Source organism: Myxocyprinus asiaticus, chromosome 14, assembly GCF_019703515.2.
Source record: "Myxocyprinus asiaticus isolate MX2 ecotype Aquarium Trade chromosome 14, UBuf_Myxa_2, whole genome shotgun sequence".
NCBI classification, from domain to species: Eukaryota; Metazoa; Chordata; class Actinopteri; order Cypriniformes; family Catostomidae; genus Myxocyprinus; species Myxocyprinus asiaticus.
In genome coordinates this window covers 43,644,061-43,670,759 of record NC_059357.1, presented here as the reverse complement: position 1 = coordinate 43,670,759, position 26,699 = coordinate 43,644,061, and the positions used below count along the sequence as shown (strand labels likewise).

Here is a 26,699-nt window from a genome sequence, read left to right as displayed (position 1 = left end):
GAGCACCTCTCTCTTTTTTTTCTTTTTTTTTTTTTTTGTTGAGATTATTCTTTTTTTAGACCAAGGTAAGAGTCTTCCATTTGGCTACTTCCTAGAAATACTATAGTTTGATTTATTATATAGACATAGACACTATTCAATGTGTACCTGCCCAGACAGAAAGGCTATGGTAACTCAGATATCCTCTCTGTACAATTGTAGTGAGTAGAATAGCATCTCAGAACACACAAAACATTGAACCTTGAGGCGGATGGGCTACAACAGTAGAAGACCACATCGGGTTCCACTTCTGTCAGCCAAGAACAGCTGAGGCTGCAGTGGGCACAGGCTCACCAAAACTGGACAGTTAAAGACTGGAAAAACATAGCATGTTGTGATAAATCTCGATTTCTGCTGAGGTACACAGATGGTAGGCCCACTGCCACCTCAGCTTTCAGCTTTCGTTCCTCGCTGGTGGAACGACCTTAAGAACACCACCCAAGCAGCTGATTCTCTTATACTTTCTAGAAACATCTAAAGACGCATCTCTTTCATGAGCACTTGACCCAATCCTACCATGCACTAACTGTCTTCTTTCTTCCTAAATAAATAAATAATAATAATAAAAAAATCTTAATAAATTTTTTCACCACTGTCTCTCAATTTCCTCCCTACTTGTATTTCTCTGAGCAATTTGAAACTTTGTATTGCAGCACTTCTCATCGTATTGCCTCCTTTAGACAAACTGCTTTTTCTGTATTCCTCTTTTGTAAGTCACTTTGTATAAAAGTGTCTGCTATTTTAATAAATGTAAATGTATATTAAAACAGCTTAGCTACTGTCATGCTAATGTAAAATGTAGTTGAATAGAGTCGCTACCAGTGTTGGTTAAGTTATTCAAAAAAGTAATACACTCCAAATTAATAATTAAATTTCTAAAATCATATCAGATTAATTCACTGATTACTTCAACGGAAAAGTAATCACATCACTAATTGCTTTTCAGTTCCCTATCTGTCACTCACTCGATGTTGTGTCGATGTAGTGACACTAGGGGTCACCTTTGGGAGCCTCGAACACCTCTGATCTTTTATAAAAAAGGCCAATGGGAATTTGCATGCCACTCCCCCGGACATATGGGTATAAAAAGAGCTGGCTCGCAACCACTCATTCAGATTTTCTCTTCGGAGCCAAGTGGTTGTGTTCAGTGAGCTGAATTACTGCTGATCCATTCACCTCGAAAAGCTGTTGGATTTATGGCACATTACAGCGGCTTCTCCCCCTCATGCACTGGTGAAGTGCAGAGAACGCCCCGAGTGCTTCAGCAGCTAAAAGAGTATATTCTTCCATCTGAAAGAGTATATTTTCCCTTCTAAAAGAGAGGCATTAATGGAGAGCGTCTTTTTAAAAATGCCTCTCCGTTTGAGTGTATTTCCTGGTTGCGGTCGTTACCTCTCCGCTTGTCTTACATGCTTGGGCACTGCCCATGCGGAGACAGCGTTCCTGGACAGGTCATGTTCTCACTGCGACAGCGTGACCATGGCAACGTTGCGGTCACGGTTTTTCCTTCGTTAGAGGGAAAGACCACCCCAGCGGCTCCCCGTCTCTGTCCTTCTACCTACGGGTTTGAGGCCGCATCGGTTAGCACTGGGAGCAATTTGGGGATCCCAGTGGAAGCCACTCTGCCGGGTAACTCCCCATGGACCTCCCATTCCCCAGTATGCTCGATTGCCCCGCATGGATCTTCGATCTCGTTTCGGCGCTCGCAAAGTGGATGAGCTCTCGATTGCAGCATGGGAGAGCGGGCTGTCCAGTCTGACGCTGAGGACTCGACTGGGCTCCCACCTTCGGGTGCGGTCGCCCAGTCGCAGCCTGACGTGCAGCTGGCAGCCATGCTTGCCCAGGCGGCTGCGTGTGTCGGGCTGGAGTGGAACCCTCCACCCCCCGGAACCCTCGCAGCCCTGCTGGTTCCTGGGCTCAGAGCGCCACTCATGGCCGCGCCCCGCCCTGGTCCCTTTCTTCCCTGAGGTGCATGAGGACCACACGAGGTCATGGCGGGCACCTTTCACTGCGGCGGTGAAACAGCAGACGGAGTCTATTCAGCACATCCTGCATCGGCGCGGTTCAAGACCTCGCACCTCGTCTGCTCGTTGCCAAGGGCATCCTCCTGCCGCAACAACATGCGGCCTGGCACCAGCGTGGAGCCACCCGCAGGAAGCAGACGCCACCTTTGTCACGGCCGGCCGCCAAGAACCCAAGGAAGGCTTTGAAGTGCCCCTGAGACGGGTGACCCAGGCACGTGGAAACCTGCTGCAGGCCTAGAGATGGTAGGCAGACCACTCCATCCCCCGGTGGAGGGCCGGGAGAAGAATCCTTTGCCTTTTCTTTGATTCGCCGCATGCCTGAAGGGCTGCAGCACCTACACGTTCAGAAAAGGAGCAGTTTCCTCATTCCCTGGGTCACATATCCAGTGATCACGTCCGTCGTTATCACGACCACCGGCCACCGTATGGCAGGTATGGTGCTCCAGGGGTGGCCCCCCTGCCCCTGCACACCCAGCTGTGGCACAAACATGCCCACGCTGACTTTTCTCCCCCCCCCGACTGGCCCTATGGTGGGTATCCGGAGCCAAGTAAGTGCTTCAATGTTCCCAGACTCAGCACGGCCATGAAGACGGGGCTCCAGCCCCCTTGACGTGGCACCTCAGGCTCCACCCCATCGCGAGGCCTCACCCGCCGGTACATCCGACGTGATTGTCCCCTTGGTCCCCCTCGCTCAGAGCTTGGGGGTGTGGCTCGCAGTGGTTGATCAGGACCGTCCGACTCGGCTACACGATTCATTTCTCTAGGCGCCCGCCCAGGTCCAACGGCGTCCGCTTCACTGAGGTGAAAGGCTAGAACGCTGCTGTCTCGCACGCCTGTTCCTCCAGCCGAGATGAAGAAGGGGTTCTACAGCCCCTACTTCATCATACCCATAAAAGGCGGTGGGTGGCGGCCAATCTTGGACCTGTGAGTTCTATACCGGGCCTTGCACAGACTCCCGTTCAAGATGCTGATGCAAAAGCGCATTTTGGCGAGCGTCTGGCATCAAGATTGGTTCGCGGCGGTAGACCTGAAGGATGCGTACTTCCACATTTCCGGTTCTACCTCGACACAGACTCTTCCTGCAGTTTGCTTTCGAGGGCCGGGCATACCAGTACAAGGTCCTCCCCTTCGGTCTGTTCCTGTCACCTCACGTCTTCACGAAGGTCGCAGAGGCAGCCCTTGCCCTATTAAGGGAAGTGGGTGTTTGCATCCTCAACTATCTCGATGACTGGCTAATTGTAGATCACTCGCAGGACTTGTTGTGTGCGCACATGGACCTGGTGTTCAGGCACCTCACCCGGTTGGGGCTTCGGGTCAACTGGGAAAAGAGGAAGCTCTCCCCAGTTCAGAGCATCTCTTTTCTCGGCATGGAATTAGACTCAGTCTCAATGATGGCACAGCGCAATCGGTGATGAACTGTCTGAGAGCGTTCAGGCAGAAAGCACGTGTTGGTCCGGATGGAAAACATGGCAACGGTAGCGTACATCAACCGCCAAGGTCTACCCAGACTTGGTTCTCAGACCTCACACTCCTCTCACCCATGACCAGACCTCTGGAATCTCCACGTCTGGCCCTTGGACAGGACGTGGAAGACCTATTTGGCCTACCACTGGTGGTGGTAGACATGATCACTCAGGCCAGGGCTGCCTCTACGAGGCACCCGTATGCCTTGAAGTGACGTCTGTTCGCTAAGTGGTGTTCTCTCCAACACGAAGACCCCCAGAGATGCACAGTTGGATCAGTGCTTTCCTTCCTGCAGGAGGGGCGGCTGTCCCCCTCCACCTTGAAGGTGTATGTAGCTGCTATATCGGTACATCATGATGCAGTAGACGGTAAGTATTTGGGGAAGCACGAATTGATTGTCAGGTTCCTGAGAGGCGCTAGGAGGTTAAACCCCCCAGATCGCATCTCATCCCCTCGTGGGACCTCTCCGTGGTCCTTCGGGGCTTACAGGGAGCTCCATTTGAGCCCCTAGAGTCAGCTGAGCTAAAGGTATTCTCTTTGAAGACTGCATTCCTGACGGCTCTCACCTCCATCAAGAGGGTAGGTGACCTGCAGGCGTTCTCTGTCAGCGAAATGTCCCTGGAGTTCAGTCCGGGTTGCTCTCATGTGATCTTGAGACCCCAACTGGGCTATTTGCCCAAAGTTCCCAAGACCCTGTTTAGGGATCAGGTGGTGAACCTGCAAGCGAAGCTGCCCTGGGAGGAGGCAGACCCAGTCTTATCGTTGCTGTGTCTGATGCGTGCTTTGCGCATCTATTGGGATCACACGCAGAGCTCTAGACGCTCTGAGAAGCTCTTTGTCTGCCTTGGCGGACAGCAGAAAGGGAGTGCTGTCTCCAAAAAGAGGATCGCCCACTGGGTCATTGACGCCATCGCTATGGCATATCATGCCCAGGACATGCCGCCCCCCTTGGGGCTATGAGCCCACTCAACTAGGAGTGTGGCGGCCTCCTGGGCTCTGACCAATGGCACCTCTTTAGCAGACATCTGCAGAGCGGCGGGCTGGGCAACACCCAACACCTTTGCGAGATTCTATAATCTCCAGGTTGAGCCGGTTTCGCCCCGTGTGTTTTCAGGTACGAACATGTAAGTTCCGGGACAGCTGGCCAGGTGTACAGCTTGCACATAGTGCCTTTCCCCTCCCCCAGGTGAAGACGTGCGCTTTGACACCAAGTCGTGTCCACAAAGTTGTGGACCCTGGATGACTTTTCTCCTTAGCCCTGTGGCAGGCGGGTTTGCGGAGAAACTCGCTGCCGGCCCAGTACGTGTGCTAACTAGACCCTGTACTGGGGTAGGTGCTCCACATGCGCTGGTTCCCCGTAGGTAACCCCGTGTGATGTATCTTCCACAAAATGGTTTCCCTGTTGGTAAACTGCATCTTTCTTCCTTCCTGCGTCTTCCTCTGCCCCTGGTCACCGTGTCTGTAGAGGACCTAACACAGGACTCCTCCACATGACATACTTCCGACAAAACTTGGTAAGATGTGAAGTATTTCCACTCAAATACCCCCCCCTCCGGGTGGGGTGTGGTCTCCATGGTGTCTTCCCCTTGGGAGTGACACCGCCCCCAACATGGACACTTATGGCCCCCAGTCGGTAAATGATTTCCACTCTTTTTGGGGAGAAAAAAAGAGGAGAAGAGGCCACGGCTGGGCTAGCCTGTCCCCATTTTTTGGGCAGTCGACTTATCCCCAAAGTACAGGGGATTGTTCGACGCTCATAGGAGCATCGGGGGAGGTTACGTGACGGCCTGGTGCGCTGGCTACGAGGCACACAGCTGTCTGCCCGTCTCGTATTGCCAGTCCACATAACACAGTTCAGTCATTGTGGCGTTTTGTATAGGGACCCCTAGTGTCACTACATCAACACAACATCGAGTGAGTGACAGATAAGGAGCGTCCTGGTTACTTTCGTAACCTCCGTTCCCTGATGGAGGGAATGAGACGTTGTGTCCCTCTTGCCACAACACTGATCTACCCGCTGAAATGGCCAGGACCTTGTCTCGGCTCCTCAGCACAAAACCTGAATGAGTGGTTGCGAGCCAGCTCCTTTTATATCCATATGTCCGGGGGAGAGGCATGCAAATTCCACTCGCCAATACCCATTGGCTTTTTTTCAAAGATCAGAGGTGTTCGAGGCTCCCAAGGGCGACCCCAAGTGTCACTACATCGACACAATGTCTCGTTCCCTTCATCAGGAATTTTTTTTTCGGCTCAACGAATTTAAAATAATATCTTTATTCCCCTTTGGTCATTGTCACACATCCTTCAGCTGTCACAAAAACACAAATAGACGTACATATGAACATATGAATTCATATATGTATTAGCTATATTATACATGTATGTAGCCTAGCTCAAGTCTGTGTTTGTAGCCTGCTAGCCTTTTTAGCATTGCTCATCTTTCTGTTTTCAACATTTAATCTTTAATCTCTGGCATTTTTCGCCACATAGTTTTTTCCTCTTTATACTCTTATCGCAATTCAACTGAATGGTTTTTTTTGCGCACATCCGTTTTCTATTTTTATTGCAAGTAAACTACGTGCATTTTACCACATACACCCGTTTTCTCCTCGGTGTTTACACAGATTATTGCATTGATCTCAAAGCACCGCTGATCAAGAACAACCATAACAACAAACAATTGCATGAGGGATTCACATCGATCTCAAACCCACGCTGGCCAAGATGCACCACAACATTGGTGCACTGGACACACATTGACTCCATTGTGAAAAAGGCCCAGCAGAGGTTGTACTTCCTTTGCCAGTTGAGGAAGTTCAACCTGCCACAGGCGCTGCTGATACAGTTCTACTCAGCAGTCATTGAGTCTGTCCTCTGCACTTCAATAACTGTCTGGTTTGGTTCAGCTACGAAATCAGACATCAGAAGACTACAAAGGACAGTTTGGACTGCTGAGAGGATTATTGGTTGCCCCCTGCCCCCCCTTCAAGAACTATACACTTCCAGAGTGAGGAAAAAGGCTGGAAAAATCACTCTGGACCCCACTCACCCTGCCCATTACCTTTTTGAACTGTTGCCGTCTGGCTGATGCTTCAGAGCTCTGAGCACCAGAACCGTCAGGCACAGGAACAGTTTTTCCCTCAGGCTATCCATCTCATGAACAGTTAAATTGCCCCATTGAGCATTAACTATGTGCAATACACAGTTTAGTCTTTTTTATATTTATCCAACACATCCAACCTCTTCTGCCATTTCATTCCTCTGGAAAAAAATAAATAATAATAATTTGCACTGTACATAACAGATTTGTACTTGCACTGTACATAACAGATAACAGGTTTGTATTATATTGCACTACGAATGTGTATGTGTGTATGTGTGTGTGTGTCTGTGTATGTGTATAATTATTTTTATTTTTTATTTTTTATTATTATCTGTCTTGCTGCTGTTTTTGTATTGTATTTGTATTGTTGTACACTGGAAGCTCCTATCACCAAGACAAATTCCTTGTATGCGTAAGCATACTTGGCAATAAAGCTGATTCTGATTCTGATTCTGAACAACAAACAACTGCGGTAAGTCATGGCATCAGCACAAGTTATTGCTACTTGCACTGCATGCCACATGTTTATGATAGCTTCATCCGTCAGGAGTGAAGGATTTACATGTGATAAATGTAAGGATTTAGTCAGGCTGACGGAGAAGATTAATGTGTTAGAGAAACACATCCGAATGCTAGTGGAGGTACGTGACAAAGAGAAGCCTGTAGATATTGCTTCAGATGTGGGTAGAACAGCGAGCAACACACACACTTCGGTTTCAGCTGTAGAGCCCCTGCAGCAGGATGTATGGGTGACATTTTGGCAGCATAATCGTAGGGCAAAGCAATACCACTCTCCCGTTCCTATTAGGATTTCCAATACATTCTACCCACTCAGATGCCGACTGAGAAGCCTGTAGGAAACGCCCTGGTTATAGGTGATTCTATTGTAAGGAACGTGGAAATAGAGACTCCAGACACCATAGTACAATGCATTTTGGGAGCGAGAGCATCTGACATCAAATAAAATTGACAAGTTCTGGCTAATGCTAAACGTAGATTTTCTAAGATTGTTATTCATGTCGGCACCAACGATGTCTGGCTTTGCCAGTTGGAGATCACTAATGATAATGTTAAAGAGGTGTGTGAACTTGCAAAAATTATGTCAGACACTGTAATATGCTCTGGTTCCCTCCCTGCTTATTGTGGTGACGAGGTTTATAGTAGATTAGTGTTACTGAATAGCTGGATGTCTGAGTGATGTTCGCAGAATAGCATAGAATGTATAGACAATTGAACTAATTTTTGGAGCAGAACTGACCTGCTAAAGAGACACGGACTTCATCCCTCCAGGGAAGGTGCTGCTCTCATCTCTAGTAATTTGACTCATAGTCTTAATAGTGATAGTGTATGACTAACTGGGGCCCAGGTCAGGAAGCAGACAAACTGGCTAATCCGAACGTCTGTTAGCTGCCTTGAGATGTCACACAGGTCACATAAACTACAATATAGAGACTGTATCACCTAGATAGATGTATAGAGACTGTGTCTGTTCCCTGAACTACCAAACACAAAACCCTCACTAAGCAATTTAGAACAAATTTGATTGATTTCAAACTTGAAAATAACAAAAATATTTAAGATAAACATCATATAAAAGGTAGGTCTACTAAACATTAGATCACTTTCATCAAAGGCACTAACTGTAAATCAAATTATTACAGATCATAATTTAGATTCGCACTGTTTAACTGAAACCGGTCTTAAACCAGATGAATATATTAGTTTAAATGAGTCTACTCCCCAAAGTTATTGATAAATACATGAGCAAGGGGTGTTGCAACAATTTACATAGATGTTTTCAGGATATTAGTTCAATTCTTTTGAACTGATAATGCTTAATGTGACATATTTAGATATAAATAAAAATAAATCTGTCGCCTTTTGTTCTTGCTACAGTATATAGACCACCAGGGCCATATTCTGATTTCCTTAGAGAATTTGCTGATTTTCTGTCAGATCTAGTATTTACTGTGGATAGAGATTTAATCGTTGGTGACTTCAACATTGACATAGATAAAGAAAATGATTCACTGGGATAAGAATCTATCGATATTTTCAACTCTGCTGGGGTCAGACAAAATGTGACAGGATTAACTCATCGCCATAATCACATGCTCGATTTAATTCTGTCATATGAAATTTATGTTGATAATATAGCAATTCTTCTGCAGATCAGTGACATCTAAGATAATTACCTCGTCTCTTGTATGCTACACTTAGCAAAGGTCACTCAATCTACACCGCATTATCGATCGGGTAGAACTATTCTTTTGACCTCTAAAGATAGTTTCACTAATAACCTTCCAGATTTGTCTCAAATACTTAGTAAACCAAAACATTAAAAAAAAACTTGATGTAATCACAGAAAATATATAGTCTTCTCTAGCACTTTTTATAGTGTCGTCCCCCTTCGATTAAAGAAAATGAAAGAGAAAAGCCTGCACTGTGGTACAATAATCACACTCATGTACTTAAGAGAGCAGCTTGGAAAATGGAGCGCAAGTGAATGAGTACAACATTAGAGGTCTTTTGTGGTGCATGCATAGTGTCTCTAGCTACAGAAAGGCTCTAAAAGCTACCAGGTCGGCATATTTTAGCAAACTCATAGAAAATAACCACAATAATCCTAGGTGTTTATTCAATACTGTGGATAAATTAGTAAGGAATAAAGCTTTGACTGAATCAGATATTCCATCACAGCACAGTAGTAATGACTTTATAAATTTATTTACTGATAAAATTGAAATCATCAGAAACAAAATTGGAATTATGTAACCATTTGCAATAGCACCTCAGAAGACAGTGTCTCATATTATTCCCCATGAACAACTTCAATCCATTGCTGTCATAGGACAGGTAAAGCTAAACAAACTTATCAAAACATCAAAATCAACAACATGTATGTTCGATTCAGTATTGACCAAGTTATTAGAAGAGGTGTTTCCTGTAATCTTAGAACCTCTTCTTAATTTTTTTCATGAGTAGGGTCTAAATTCTCCTGCAGTGGCCCTTGGAGTGAGTTATTTTTGCATGTAACACTGCACAGCCAGTAGACGTGGGCAGAGTGTAGAGTATTTATTTATTTATTTTAATTTTTGATTTCTTGTCATAAAAAAATTTAATAAAATACTGTAAAATATATAATATAGTAAACATGTGAACAAATTCTGCTGTATGTTATGTCTGCTGTACTATTTTTATTTATTTTTTTTTTGCTGTAAAAAAAACAAAAACAAATGAACAAATAATATCAGCAGTCTATTTGCCTATATGCACTGTTTGACTTCTCAGACATTGCGTGTGTGTGTGTGTGTGTGTTTGTGTGTGTGTGTGAAAAGTGCTAATGTAAACAGACTTGGCTGCATGCATCAGATAATCATGCTTGATCAGCATGTTTTCACTGTATGTGAGTTTTAAACTGTTATCGTGGTGCTTTTGTGATAGTTTGGCTGTCTGTTTCAGAAAACAATCTTATTATATGCCCGAAAAGACTGTTTGAGTTGCTGTTTGTGTGAATGAAAACCACATCTGACCTAACAAGTAGAAGTGGCTGCGTAGTTATGATGGCTGTGCATATACAAGCTGTGAACTGTTATCGTGGTACTTTGGTGACAATTTAGGCTGTTTGTTACATAAAATAAACATATTATGTGCTTGAAAAAAACTCTTTTGAGTAGCTGTTTGTTTTGACGAATGACAACCACTACTAATGTAAACAAATGGCAGCACGCATCGGAGGAAGATCGCGTTTGATGTATTGACTGTGCGTATAAGAGCTGTAAACTTTTTATCATGGTACTTTGGTGACGAGTTGGATGTATATATATAAAATAAACTTATTATGTGGTTTAAAAGACTGTATGAGTAACTGTTTGAGTGAATATAAATTACAGAAGCTTGACGAGCGCAGCCTATGTCGATGCGAAAGCCGATTTGAATCTGGCAGCTTGAAACGTAACTGGCTGTTGCAGAAACATATGTGTGACGCTACTCTGCGGGGCCCAGTTATTAACTGTCACATATGTGACAGTATGTATGAAAGGGTTAATATTATTAACTAATCATGTCCCAAAAAAATGATATAATAAGACAGCAGTTATTAAACAGCTTATCAAGAAACCACATCTTGATCCTGGAGAGTTGGCTAATGATAGACTGATCTCAAATCTCCCATTTATATTGAGAATACTAGAAAAGGTAGTGTCCTCCCAACTATGTTGAAAAAAGAAAAGGTATATATGAAGAATTTCAGTCAGGATTTAGGCCCCATCATAGAACAGAGACTGCACTTATCAGAGTAACAAATGACTTGCTCTTATCATCTGATCAGGACTGCATTTCTCTTCTAGTGCTTTTAGATCTTAGTGCTGCCTTCGACACCATAGATCATGAAATTTGACACTATAGATCATGAAATTCTAACCTCGGGATACATATCCTAAGGTTACCAGAGCCTGCCAGATCCAGCTCTGGTCCTGCCTGATGTTCAAATCCGATCCTGCCTGATGTCCGACTCCCACTACTATGTGTTTCTGAGTGATGACGACTAACAGCAGTCTGTGCCAGCCAGAAATCACTTCAGTCTACTACGATGGACTTCACAGAGGATAAACTGATGCCAGCACCAACCATCACACATGGGATATGTCACTGGACACTGCCTGAATCTTTAAACATTGGCCCCTAACACTTACTTAGTTTACTAATTTTAAATCTTGACTTCCACAATATGTGGAATAGGGAGTATTGGGATGAATCGGGATGCATGCGTCAAGAGGAATAGGGAGTACTGGGATGAATTGGGATGCATGCATCAAGAGGAATAGGGAGTATTGGGATGAATCGGGATGCATGCGTCAAGAGGAATAGGGAGTATTGGGATGAATCGGGATGTATGCGTCAAGAGGAATAGGGAGTCTCAAGAATAAAAAAAAAAACACCTGTGACAGCACACACAGGGATGTGTTGCGTGTGACCAATAAACTGGAATAAGGGAAATAATTTAATATACTAATTAAATTAATGCAGAAAGTAATGATTGTTAGTTAATATAAAATATGTAAACATATGAAGTGATTACAGTGTGTTTTATGCATATAAAATTAAATAGTTATGCTTTTGCCACCACCGAAGTAAGTTAAGCCAGGATGTCCTTTTAGAAGGAGTGATGATTTCATTGGATGATATTATTGGATGATAATATGGGTTAATTTTATTGGATGAAGAGGCCATCCTCAAAGAGAACAGAAACTATATAAAATAGGCATGTTCTAAAGTGTAATTTCAGATGCTTCATAAACCATCTCGGCTTTGTTATTTTTATAATAAAGTCTAGTTTTGGAATCAGAAACTTTGTGCCTCCTAGAAGTTTTTAACTCGACTACACTTCGAATGCTGTTTTGAAGAATCTGCCATGACACTTGCCACAGTCACCTTAAGCTTGCTCACTGGGGGTCTAAATATAAATATTATTATTTGTATTATTTATTTGAAGGCACAATTTACAATCATGTTTTTTTTTTTTTTTTTTTTTTTATTAAACCACACTATTATGACTCGAAGACATTACTACATTACAGCTTTTTCTGTTAAAGCATAATTTTCTGTAAAGCTGCTTTGAACTGATGTGTGTTGTGAAAAGCGCTATACAAATAAAAATGACGACTTATTTTAGAAATATGTGTAACCCCAAGTAATGTATTTAAAAGTAATTACCTTAATTGAAAGTCATTTACTGTAATGTGTTTACAAGAATTAAACATTTTATGCATTACACTACTTTAACTAATTATTTTGTATTCAGATTATGCCAAACACTGGTATCTACTTAAAGTTAGTTGTTTCCCATTGCAGAATGAGAGACAAGGTGGAAAATAGTCATGTAAGACTAATTTTAACTTTTAATACTAACAAAAGACTAACATTTGGTGCAAGAAATCTTGACTAATATTATAAATGGCAAAAAACTACAAATAGGTAAGATATGGCTTCTATAGCTATCCATTACTCATTCATAATCTGTTAAGATTTCACAATTGCCATTCTATTACTTGAAGCTGTTAGTAATTCAAGACAGTCTACTAGAGACCGAAAAACAAATAAGAAGAGGGAAAAAGAAAAAGTAAAGATGTATGTTTTTCAGTTCTCTAAGCAGGCAGTTGTTGTGCTGCGCTAAGTGACACTTGCACAATGAAAGTGAGTGGGCTGCCATTAGGCCTGAAGGGAGCTGCCAGTGTTTAGGGACTCCACAGCACAGATAGCTTTTAAATGGCAACCTGTCAAACAAACAAACAGACACTACACAACACCTCAAACACCACTGAGACAGAATAACTTGTCACTGAACGACAGACAAAACATTCAGGTTAAATGAGGAGCCTTCATTCTTCAAAGACTTGGAGCTTTACAAAGCTCCTGGGGTGCATTTGCTCTCATCACCACCAATCTTCTCCCAAACACCCAGCGGTTTGAACACACTTTCTGATTAAAGTCTGCTGCTTGTCAAGTTTTTCTTTCTTTGGGGATTGGAAGAAGGGTGGGCGCAGTTTCCTCTGGCGATGTTCACAGCCTGTCTCTTTTGATGCTGCAGAATGTTCACTTTCATCCCTCTTTGAAGCGTGTTAAGGCAGCCTGATGTTATTTGCTGTCAGCACGTCCAAATGCCACTTTAGCACAATCAGTGTGCCCAAAAAGCTATGATAGCACACCCAGGCAATCAATCTCTGCGATCTCTGACAGTTACACAGACTCAAAGCAACACTACAGCAGACAGACGGTGCAGTGTTTTCACATGCTGAGCAGCAGGGCTGGGCGATATGACAGTATCTACCATGCAATAATAGAAATGTATCTCTCCATTGATTTTAGCTCTGTTTACTACGTAATACTATTCATGTTCATACACCTTTGTTATCTAAATAAAAATGCTAATATGATACACTTAATCAAAGATTTTCTTTCAGATCAACCTTAAAGAGATTACATGAATGGCATATTTTCAGTTTTAAACACAGGGATACCCAGGTCTGTGTATATCTGTGTGTATGTGTGTATGTGTGTGTTACCACATGTTCTCAATACATACTAATGAGCTACAGATTTAGATCATACAGCCAGCTTATTAAAGTATGCTGATGGTATGGGGTGTGTCTCAATCAGCCTCCTAGTTCAGTAGTCAGGGCACTGGCTAGGGAGTTGGCCATTTCTAGGGCAAAATTCGCAAAATCATTCCAGTGCACTGAAAACTTGGCCCCCCAGCATGAATGGTAAAAACCAGGGAGCATTGCTGCTCACTATGTTCCCTTATCAGAAATCTCCTCATGTCTTCTTAAGTCTCTCAAGAGGACAAGTGCAAGTCTAATTTTATTATGTAAAAGCTTATTTTCTGTTTAAAAGAAATTTTGCTTGTATTTATCTTTTATCAAAAATATGCATGAAAGTGGTCTTAAAAAAATTAAAGTTGTTAGAAGATTACACATTTTATTTGTTAATTCATGTAATTTCTTGTTCATAGTATCACTTTATAGTTTAGCATTTACAACAAAAATGCACGCGCTGTCTTTTATACAGCCAGGGTTGGGAGGATTACTTTTGAAATGTATTCCACTATAGATTACAGAATACATGCTGTAAAATGTAATTTGTAATGTATTCCGTTAGATCAGTAATGTATTCTAAATACTTTGGATTACTTCTTCAGCACTGGTAGATTTTTTCACTTGTTTTGACTATAAAAACTCTGCCAGTACAGTAAGACAAAATACACATGTTAAAAATACTTTCTCTAAAAAATCTAAATATATTATGCAGTGTTGTTTCTAAAACATGTTCAATCAAATTGATCTTGTTTTAAGAATTTTTAGATATTTTTACAGGAAAACAATACAAAAATTATCATCAAGAATATGATTTTTGCCCTAATATCAAAAGTCTTACTAGATAAAGAAATTATGATCCAACGTGAATTTTCTTGATATAAAAATATGATCGTGGCTGGTAACATGTGCACGTAAAATGGCTAGAAATAGCATTTTAGCTTAGTGTAAAGCTGACAATTTACACGCGGTTTATTTCTACTTCTTCTGCTCCAAACTTACTTCAAACTTACTTCTCTGTCTGCTCGTATGAATGTAACACATCATAAGAAAGTGTTTCACCGCTGTTCAAATGCACTTTGGATCGCATCATTTATATGTATAAATGTTTTCCATCTGAAAGGACTAAATATTAAATGAAACAAATGACAATAAAATGCAAAGTAATCTCTTCAGTAATCAAAATACTTTTTGAATGTAACTGTATTCTAATTACCAATGATTTATATTGTAACTGTAGTGGAATACAGTTACTAATATTTTGTATTTTAAATACGTAATCCCTTTACATGTATTCCGTTACTCCCCAACCCTGTATACAGCAATGTTTTTTATTAATAACAGCTGTATTTTAATGCGTGACCTCGTAATCATGTTACAAATAATTCAGTCTTGAGTGTTCCAATGTTCAGTAATGTAGAATTTGTAATGCTTCCATCAGCAAGGCTGTAAAGTGCACCGATATTTAACTATGATTCACTTATGCAATCTTTTATGTGAGATTCTATGATTTTTGTGTTATGCTTATCTATTCGAATTTTATGTAGTTCTGTGTGATTATGTGTTTAGACAAATTTCAATCAATCAATCAATCAATCAATCACAGTAAATATTTTTGTGTGGCTAATTTATGTAGCTTATTAATTACATACGTAATTAATGTGAGAAACACTTTTTATTTAGTTATTAAAGGCACTATGCAAAATGGAGTTTACTTGTTTACAAGTGCAGAGCAACATCACAACTTGCACAGCTATTGAGGAATTCTGATGTGTGTTCACAAGAGAGTGGATATCAGCTAAAACATGGTTCATCCAATCAGAATTTAGAGTCAAAACTATATGTTTTATATTAATTATTCTTATTGTTTTGAGTCTTTTGTTGTTACATAATGTGAAGTAGGGGTGTACAAATATATCGTATTGTATTGAAACAAATAAATGCATAAGTGTGATTAAAACCAAGCAATGCAACGTTAAGAGCTGTGAAACAGTCTCCTCCCCGGAGAGGCAGTGCCAAGCGATCACAGGAAAACAGAGCAACTAGTCTACATAGGCCAGTTGAGAGCTCGAAGACCGATGGCAAACACCAGGTAGAATATAGCATTAAAATTGTTGAATTTGCAAAACAAAGGTGTCATGTCCCACTGCTACAGTACATCAAACATTTCGTTTTATTTACACTGACATTACCATGCAAATCAGTGGATTTACGAGGCACAATAAGCAGTAGCAAGTTGTAATTAACAGCCAGCGTCTCTCAGCCGACACTGAGCATGATCACATGCACAGCAAGATGCTTATAACTATCAAAACCCAGCTTATTAAAAAAAACAGCAACATAAGAAACCCACGATTACATGAGACTTATTATTCTCTGCTTTTGATGTCGAAATGTAAACAGATATGAGCAAAACACTTGTGCGCATCAGATAAGCCAATAAGACGGTTAAAGTTTACATGCAAAGTGAAACCGAGGGAAGAGGGCAAAAAAATGACGCTGATCGGTTTTTGCTCAAACCGCTTAATACTGTAATATTGTATTATGTACAAGGTTGTGGACACAAGTCGCATGACTTGAACTTGACTTGGACTCGAGTCACAAATTTGATGACTTACGACTCAACATAATCAAAGAAGACTTTCGACTTGACTAAGACTTTAACAATAATGACTTGCAACTTGACTTGGACTTGAGCCCTCTGACTCGGAAAGACTTTGCACCTTATAAAACCAAAGATCAGAGTTGTACATTCAAAAATGTGCAGCAAATCAACGATTAATTTCCCCAATAAACAAAAGGAATGCAACATGTAGAACCTGTGCTTCAAAAATTAAAGACGCTTCGTCAACAACATCCAATTTTGTGAGGCATCTGAAAACCTAAATAACTGTTACACATCAGGTATGGTTCAGTAGCATTTAACTTATCTTGTTAGTTGGGTTAGCTAGCAACTACAGTTTTGGCATGAATTATTTTGCATGCCTCATTGCTGAAACCAGCAAAAAGATGCACTGTGGACCAACGGTTGCCACTTGCCCATAAAATATGGGATCGTCCCATATTTAAAGATGAAATTATGCATCCCATATCGAATCAATATGGGACATGATTTGTCCCGTATTTAAGCTGGTCAGATGTGTCACGGCGAAATCGTTCCAGATCGTTAATTTAACATTAAGTAGGAAATTTTGCCTATGGTGGTTAAGGGGTCATCTGAAAAGTCCACCCACTGTGCTAAAATGTGCTGATGCTCTGGAGGATGTGGTAAGGGACAATCTAAAAAGTCCACACATTGTGCTAAAATGTGCTAATACTGTGGAGGGTGTAATTACTATAGTAATTAATACTCTGACACTAATTCTGGCAAAGAGCACTAATGAATTGTTTAAGACTTGACACTTTAAGTTGAGGACTTTGGACTTGACTTGGACTTGCTTGTTTACTTGTGACTTGAAAAACAATGACTTGGTCCCACCTCTGATTATGTACATATAACCTAAAGCCAGAGGTCAGGTTCCTCTCAAGGTTTTTTTTTTTTTTGTTTCTCCACTAACTATATAAAGTGTTTTTTTTTTCTTTGTCAAAGTCACCTTTAGCTTGCTCACTAGGGGCTTTCAGACTTTAAGGCATGATTTTCTACAAAGCTGCTTTGAAATGATTAATGAGACAAACTCATTTTTCTCAAGAAACATTTTTGAATAATTTTAAGGGAAAAAATTGAGTGGGCTCGTTTTTTATTTTTATTTTTTATTGTCAAATCGTATTGTGAGGCTTCTGCATCGTATCGTGAAATTTGTGTATTGTTACATGCATAATGTAAAGCTATTTTTGCACTAATGTGAGACATATCCTTCATTTATGAATAATCTTATCTTTTGGTTTGCATCCATCAAGTTAGATTAAGTACTTATAATTTGCAAAGTATTTAATTTACTGCATTATGGAAAATGTCCTGGTTACTTTCGTTACCTCCATTCCCTGATGGAGGGAACGAGATGTTGTGTCGATGTAGTGACACTAGGGGTTGCCCTTGGGAGCCCCAGACAACTCTGATCTTTGAGAAAAGGCCAATGGGAATTGGCGAGTGGAATTTGCATGCCACTCCCCTGGATATACGGGTATAAAAGGAGCTAGCTCGCAACCACTCTTCAGGTTTTGTGCTGAGGAGCTGAGACAAGGTTCCGGCCATTTCAGCAGGTAGTTCAGTGTTGTGGCAGGAGGGACACAACGTCTCATTCCCTCCATCAGGGAACGGAGGTTACGAAAGTAACCAGGACATTCCCTATCTGTCACTCACTCGACATTGTGTCGATGTAGTGACAATAGGGGTCCCTATACGAAACGCTGAACTAGCTGAACTGTGCTACGTGGACTGGCGGTGCGAGATGGGCAGACCATCGTGTGCCTCATATTCAGCGCACCTGGCCATCACGTAACCTCCCCCCACACCTACGAGCATCGTACGGTTCCCTGCACCTCGGGGACCTGTGGACAGGCTACCCCAGCCATGGCCTCTTCTCTTTTTTTTTTCTTGTCACTCCCAAGGGGAAGACTCTGCGGAGACCACACCCTGCCCGAAGGGGAGGTAATGTGTGGAAATACATCACATGTTCTTACCGAGTTTTGTTGGCAGTGTCGCATGTGGAGAAGTCCCCGTGGTATGTCCTACCCAGAGGGGACGGACCTCTATAAACACGGCCACCAGTGGCAGAGGGGACTCTGCCCAAGGAAGACGCGGGTTTCCCAATGGGGAAACCGTCTCACGGAAGATACATCACATGGGGTTACAGACAGGCAACCAGCGCATGTGGAGCACCTACCCCACAGGGCAAAGAAGGAAGGACATCCAGGGTCCAGGTCTCGTGAACACAGCTGGGGGGTAAAGGCGAACATCTCCCCCTACAGGAGGGGAAAGGTGACAGCCCTCCCTTTCCACTGTCCTCCAAAGCAGACAAAGAGCTGCTCAGAGCGTCTAAAGCTCTGCGTGCGATCCAAATAGATGCACAAAGTGCACACTGTACACAGCAACGACAAGGCTGGGTCTGCCTCCTCCTGGGGCAGCGCTTGCAGGTTCACCACCTGATCCCGAAATGGGGTCGTGGGAACCTTGGGCACATAGCCCAGTCGGGGTCTCAGGACCACGTGAGAGTATTCCGGACTGAACTCCAGGCACGTGTCGCACTCCAACCGCCTTGTCCACCTGGGGAATTGCCGAGTACAGGGGGTACAGGCAGTACAGGTAGCCCCACCAACGAGGGTAGTTAGAGCGGAGGAGCTGAGAGACCGGATCCGGGCAGTGAAAGGTGCCTGCCACGACCTTGTAAGCTCCTCACGCACCTCCGGGAAGAAAGGGACCAGAACCAATCGTCAAGCCTCGAGGGTTCAGGGGGGCGAAGTGGGTTCCATTCCAGCCTGACACTCGCAGCCACCTGGGCAAGTATGGCCACCAGCTCCGTGACTGGGCGACCGCACTCAAAGGTGGGAGCCCAGTCGAGTCCTCAGCGTCAGACTGGACGAGCCCGCTCTTCGATGCTGTGATCGACAGCTCATCATCTTCGCAAGCCCCGAATGAGACCACAAACTCGCCTTGAGACGAGCCGGCAGTCTCATCCAAGAACTCTGTTGAACGAACACGGCGAACGAGCATGCTGGGAATGGGAGGTCTGTGGGGGGTTACCTGGCGGAGTGGCTCCCATTGGGGTCCCCAAATCGCCCCCAGTGCTAACCGACGCAGCTTCAAACCTGTAGGTAGAAGGACCGCGGCAGGGATCCGCTGGGGGGCTTTCCCTCTGAGGAAGGAAAGCCGCGACCGCAACGTTGCCATGGTCATGTTCTCGCAGTGAGGACATGACCTGTCCACGAATGCCGTCTCCGCGTGGGCAGCACCCAAGCACGTGAGACAGCGATCATGGCCGTCGGAAGCGGAGAGATAACGACCGCAACCAGGAATTAAACACAAACAGAAAGACATCTTTAAAAAGACGCTTTCCATAAGTGCCACTCTTTTAGAAGGAAAATATACTCTTTTAATGGAAGAATATACTCTTTTAGGTTGCTGAAGCGCCCAGGGGCATTCTCTGCACTCCACCGGTGTACGAGGGGGAGAAGCCACTGTAATGTGCCATAAATCCAACAGCTTTTCGAGGTGAATTGATTGGCAGAGTAATTCAGCTCACTGAACACAACCGCTCGGTTCCGAAGAGAAAATCTGAATGAGTGGTTGCGAGCCAGCTCCTTTTATACCCGTATGTCTGAGGGAGTGGCATGCAAATTCCACTCACCAATTCCCATTGGCCTTTTCTCAAAGATCAGAGGTGTCTGGGGCTCCCAAGGGCGACCCCTAGTGTCACTACATCAACACAACTTCGAGTGAGTGACAGATAGGGAACTATGCATAATATTGCTTTTTAATGTATAAACAATTTTCCTTGAATTTTCAGCAGAAATAAATATATTGCAAAAAGATTGGTTTGACTGGTTATTATTGGATGCATGCGCTCTCACCTTCCACATGTTGGCCTCTTTGCCGTAAACCACAGCCATGTTGTTGACTTTGTCTTTCTGTATGTTCATTCTTGCAGTCTGGTTTACTTCCTCGGTCACAAAACCCATGAAGGAGTTATCAGGGGTGTGTGCTGTGAGAGATAAAAAGAGTATTTATAATTTCATGAATGTCAATGCAGTACAGTAAGACCACTTAATGCATTTTAAGAGAATTTTAAATGAAAAAGAAGAGAGAAACTTTCTTGTTGCATCTTCTATCAGGGTTGTTTGCAATTGAGAATTGAATTGAGAATACCTTAAAAATTCCAATTAATTTCCTGAATTTTAATTGAGGTAGAATTATCAGGATAAAAAAATTCAATATATAAATACAGTTGAAGTCAGAAGTTTACATACACTTAGGTTGAAGTCATTAAAACTAATTTTTTTAACCACTCCACAGATTTAAACAATAGTTTTGGTCGTTTAGGACATCTACTTTGTGCATGACACAAGTAATTTCCCCAAAAACTGTTTACAGACAGATTTTTTCACTTTTAATTGACTATATCACAATTCCAGTGGGTCAGAAGTTTACATACACTAAATTAACTGTGCCTTTAAGCTTGGAAAATTCAAGAAAATGATGTCAAGCCTTTAGACAATTAGCTTCTGATAGGAGGTGTACTGAACTGGAGGTGTACCTGTGGATGTATTTTAAGGCCTACCTTCAAACTCAGTGCCTCTTTGCTTGACATAATGGGAAAATCAAAAGAAATCAACAAAGACCTCAGAAAAACAATTGTGGACCTCCACAAGTCCGGTTCATCCTTGGGAGCAATTTCCAAATGCCTGAAGGTACCACGTTCATCTGTACAAACAATAGTACACAAGTATAAACACCATAGGTCCACGCAGCCATCATACCGCTCAGAAAGGAGATGCTTCTGTCTACTAGAGATTAACATAGTTTGGCGCAAAAAGTACAAATCAATCCCAGAACAACAGCAAAGGACCTTGTGAAGATGCTGGAGGAAACAGGTAGACAAGTATCTAATATCCACAGTAAAATGAGTCCTATATCGACATAACCTAAAAGGCTGCTCAGCAAGGAAGAAACCACTGCTCCAAAACCGCCATAAAAAGCCAGACTACAGTTTGCAAGTGCACATGGGGACAAAGATCTTATTTTTTGGAGAAATGTCCTCTGGTCTAATGATACAAAAATTTAACTCTTTGTCCATAATGACAATCGTTATGTTTGGAGGAAAAAGAACACCATCCCAACCGTGAAGCATGGGGGTGGCAGCATCATGTTGTAGGGATGCTTTGCAGCAGGAGAGACTGGTGCACTTCACAAAATAGATGTCATCATGATGAAGGAAAATTATGTGGATATATTGAAGCAACATCTCAAGACAACAGCCAGGAAGTTAAAGCTCAGTCGCAAATGGGTCTTCCAAATGGACAGTGACCCAAAGCACACCTCCAAATTTGTGGCAAAATGGCTTAAGGACAACAAAGTCAAGGTATTGGAGTGGCCATCACAAAGCCCTGATCTCAATCCAATAGAAAATTTGCATGCAGAACTGAAAAAGCGTGTGCAGGCAAGGAGGCCTACAAACCTGACTCAGTTTCACCAGTTCTGTCTGGAGGAATGGGCCAAAATTCCAGCAGCTTATAATGAGAAGCTTGTGGAAGGCTACCCAAAACGTTTGACCCAAGTTAAACAATTTAAAGGCAATACTACCAAATACTAACAAAGTGTATGTAAACTTCTGACCCACTGGGAATGTGATGAAAGAAATAAAAGCTGAAATAAATATATGTATATATATATATATATACATACAGTATATATCAAATTCAATTGATTGGGCATGATTTGGAAAGGCACACACCTTCAGCTGAAAATCCATATCAGAGCAAAAACCAAGCCATGAGGTCAAAGGAACTGCCTACAGACCTCAGAGACAGGATTATGTTGAGGCACAGATATGGGGAAGGCTACAAAATATTTTTTGGCTGCACTGAAGGTTCCCAAGAGCACAGTGACACAAGAGCACCTCCATAATTCTTAAATGGAAGAAGTTTGGAACAACCAGGGTTCTTCCTAGAGTTGGCCGCCCAGCCAAATTGAGCAATTGGGGGAGAAGGGCCTTGGTAAGAGAGGTGACCAAGAACCTGATGGTCACTCTGGTTGAGCTTCAGAGACCATGTGTGGAAATGGGAGAAACTTGCAGGACAACCATCATTGCAACACTCCACCGATCGTGGCTTTATGGCAGAGTGGCCAGATGGAAGCCTCTCCTCAGCGCAAGACACATAAAAAAGCACCTAAAGGACTCTCAGACTGTGAGAAACAAGATTCTCTGTTCTGATAAAATGAAGATTGAACAGTTTGGCCTCAATTCCAAATGTCATGTCTGGAGGAAACCAGGCACTTCTCATCACCTGCACAATACCATCCCAACAGTGAAGCATGGTGGTGGTAGCATCATTCTATGGGGGTGTTTTTCAGTGGCAGGGACTGGTCAGGGTTGAAAGAAATCTGAATGCAGAAAAATACAGCGATATCCTTAATGAAAATCTGGTCCAGAGCACTCAGGACCTCAGACTGGGCCGAAGGTTCACCTTCCAACAGGACAATGACCCTAAGCACACAGCCAGGACAACACAAGAGTGGCTTAGGGATAACTCTGTGAATGTCCTTGAGTGGCCCAGCCAGAGCCCGGACTTGAACCCAATCGAACATCTCTGGAGAGACCTGAAAATGGCTGTCCACCGACAGCCCCCATTCAACCTGACAGGAGCTTGAGAGGATCTGCAGAGAAGAATGGCAGAAAATCCCCAAATCCAGGTGTGCAAAGCTTGTCGCATCATACCCCAAAAGGCTTGAGGCTGTAATTGCTGCCGAAGGTTCTTCAACCGGGTACTGAGTTAAGGGTCAAGACACTTATGCCAATGTGATATTTTAGTAAATATTTTATATTTTTTTTTTCTTTTTAATAAATTTGCAAAGTTATCAAAAATCTGGCTTTTGCTTTGTCATTATGGGGTATAGAGTGTAGACTGATGTGAAAAAATGTAAAGCATTTTAACAAAAGGCTGCTTTAAGAGGTCATTGTACTATAAAAAAAAAAAAAAAACATACTGTAAGTTTCAGAACTGAAAACTTCCTCCTTAATAGAACAAGAGCATATATTTAAACCAAGCTGCAAAACGGCTCGTTTGGAATTCGTGGAACTTGTGACGTCACAAGGACAAATACATCTGCATATGCAATGCCTAGTTTTCCGTCATTGCACTCTTGGCCCCGCCCACTGGTGCTCAGTCAGTCACACAGGTGAAGAAACTAGAGATTGGGCCTGTCATGGGAGATTCATCCTAAGTGGACTTACACAGGATACCTTCATGTACCTGTCTGGATTTAAATATTTTTCTACATTAACATGCACAGACAGATGTCTTTGAATGCTTCATATATATCTAGGGCAACGTGGTGTCAAGTTACAACTCTGAAGAGGAGAATCTCTCTGCCATTCAGCTGCTGCCCTGCTGTTTTGAGCACAAACGTGTCATGGATGCTTTCGCCCATCTGCACTATATTTAGTTGTTGGTTCAATTCAAGCTTTGCAAAGGAACTGTTATTGAAGTATGGGGCAGTTAAAAACACTTGGACGTGATCGCAAAAACCATGAGTAAAATGTTTCATTCATAAATATTTCATAAGTCATCATGACTGACATGCTGACACCCTTTTTACACCGAGCGTGTCTGGTGCTGCGATGCAACGGCTTGAGTCTGTCTACACCGGGCACGTCGACATGAACTTTCTAAACCGTTTATTTGTGTTGTTGGCAGTAGTAGCGCCAGCGTATGCAGTGCAAAATGGAATGGGACATCTGTTTACTGTCGACGTGCTGCAATGGATGCTTCCATGGTAGACAACATCATTGATTAAAAAGGGTTCTATTGCTTTTTATGTGATGCAGCTCTCATGTCCGGTGTAGAAAGTGTGTGAGTGTTAACATTTGTGCTTGAGATGAACAGTTTAATATATTCGGACACAATGTGTTGGATTTGCATTATGTGTTAACCCTGACATTCAGTTTTACAAAGTTTTGGTGCTTATTCGGTTTCTTCCTATTGAGTTTCAAAAATAGCTCTACTTGAGGGGCTGCACGATGTTGGCACTTAGGCCAAATCTGAGCATTTCAGTCAGAGGGACAGAGACAGGGTGCAAAATAATCATATATTACCAATTTATGACTGTTTTAATGCAAAAAAAAAAAAATTTTTACTAACATTATCAGTGGACCTCAGGGAAGATAATAAAACTATAAAAAAGAGCATTTCATGACCCCTTTAAATTTAAAGTACATTTAAATGCATTGAAGTAAATCAAATCAACAGCTGTAAGTGTAGTTTTTAATAATATAATGTTTCAGTATTAATTGCCAATAAACATGTTATCATAAAACTACATAAAAATAAAATATTTAAAAAAAAATTACATTAATAATCATGTTTGAAATGCCAGAATTTTTATTTTTTTATGTAGTTATTATATTTAATAAATTAACTTTTAATCTATGGTGGGAGAAAAGTTTATTTTCCAGAATGCTCCAAAATGTATTAAATATTTTGATGTCAGTATTTATTTATACTCAATATGTTATCTGACAACAATGTGTTGGACAGTTTGTGATGTTGTGTGGCAAAATTACCAAAAAAGAAGAAGAAGAAAAAAAAAGTTAATTGCTATGTTAATTGTTTTGAGAGAATACTAAGCATATTTATTTTATTGAATTATGTCTAATTAGTAAAAAAAAAACTAAAACATTAATAATCGTTTTATTTCGTAATAATCATTTGTTGCAAAACTTATGTTGAAATTGCTGTGTTGAATTTATTTGAAATGTTCAATTCAAATTCCAATTCAACATCCTCTGGAATGCCAAATTCAAATTCCAAATCATGATTTGAAAGGGAGCCAATTCTTTAGATCCTAATTTTGCCCAACCCCGTTAATATATTTAAATGATCAGTGTTTCAGATTGCCTCCAATACGCATATGCTACACAGACATAAACACTCTGAAGCTTTATCAGAGAACATCTGCTTCTCTCCTCCTGTGAGCGCATAATGGACTATTGCTTACAGATGCTCCATGTCTATAGCATCTGCTGCCCATGGTACACTCACCCAAGCATATACTCAGAGTTCTTGTTTTCTCTTCAATGTTCTTGGAATCTTTAACCAGCACATACAGCAGTTGCATTGGGGAAGCTACTTTGAAACTGCAGCATGCCAAGCTACAAACTACTTATGATTTCAAGTAGTTACACTACAGTCAAGTTAACCTTTTGTTAACGAAGTAAGGCTGGGTGACATGACTTCCAAAACTCTCGATATTTTTAGCATATTGACGATTAGCATAACCTCAGGCTTATTGCTTATTTCGCAGATTCCCAAACCAGCATATCATGAAGCGCATTCTGGGTTGAACGAGCGACACCGAGCGGACTGAGCGAGGGGAGTGGAATCTTAAAAAAGGCGCTCTCCACTCAAGTATAATTATCACCACTCCACGCTCCGCTCAAATGCTCTGATGTGGAGAAGCATTCAATGTGTGACTGACTACAGGCAGAAGAACCACCTCGCCTATATGAATGACACATCTCTACCAGACACACTGAATGAATTCTACGCACGATTTGAAGCAACTAACTCCAAGAAGGTGGTCAAGACTACCCCTCCACCAGGTGACCAAGTACTGTCTGTTTCTACGAGTGATGTTAGGAGGACTCTCCTCAGGGTAAACCTCCGCAAAGCCAGCGGACCAGATGGTATCCCAAGTTGCGTGCTCAAGGAATGTGCCCATCAACTAGCATATATTTTCACAGACATCTTCAACATCTCCCTTGAGCAGGCAGTCATCCCTGGGTCCTTTAAATCTACCTCCATCACCCCAGTGCCTAAGAAGTCTACAGTGTCATGCCTCAATGACTACCGTCCTGTCGCACTCACCCCTTGTGATCATGAAGTGTTTTGAAAGACTGGTTATGGCTCACCTCAAAGCACTCATTCCACCCACACTGGACCCTCAACAATATGCATACAGACACATCCACTTCACAGATGATACAATCGCACCCACAATTCACCTAGCCCTCTCACACTTGGAAAACAAAGACTCAAATGTTAGAATGCTATTCATTGACTTCAGCTCAGTATTCAACACAATCATCCCACAGATGCTAATTGATAAACTGTCAGCACTTGGACTAAGCACATCAATGTGCTACTGGATACTCGACCTCCTGAGCAACAGACAACAGGTTGTCAGAATCAACACACAGACCTCTCAACCCATCACACTGAGCACCGGTGTGCCACAGGGCTGTGTCCTGACTCCACTGTTATACACCCTTCTGACTCATGACTGCAATGCAAAACACCAGAGCAATAGCATCACAAAGTTTG

The 26,699-nt window shown here is 42.3% G+C and overlaps 1 protein-coding gene across 2 annotated transcripts in view; it reads right to left on the bottom strand.

Moving 5' to 3' along the window:
* LOC127452298 (alpha-1,6-mannosylglycoprotein 6-beta-N-acetylglucosaminyltransferase B-like) overlaps positions 1-26,699 on the bottom strand; it is a 236,304-nt gene that overhangs the window by 14,677 nt on the left and 194,928 nt on the right. For both annotated transcript variants that reach the window (XM_051717679.1, XM_051717680.1), the window contains exon 11: positions 20,232-20,362. In XM_051717679.1, coding sequence (XP_051573639.1) covers positions 20,232-20,362 — 131 coding nt within the window. The remainder of the gene's footprint in view (positions 1-20,231; positions 20,363-26,699) is intronic.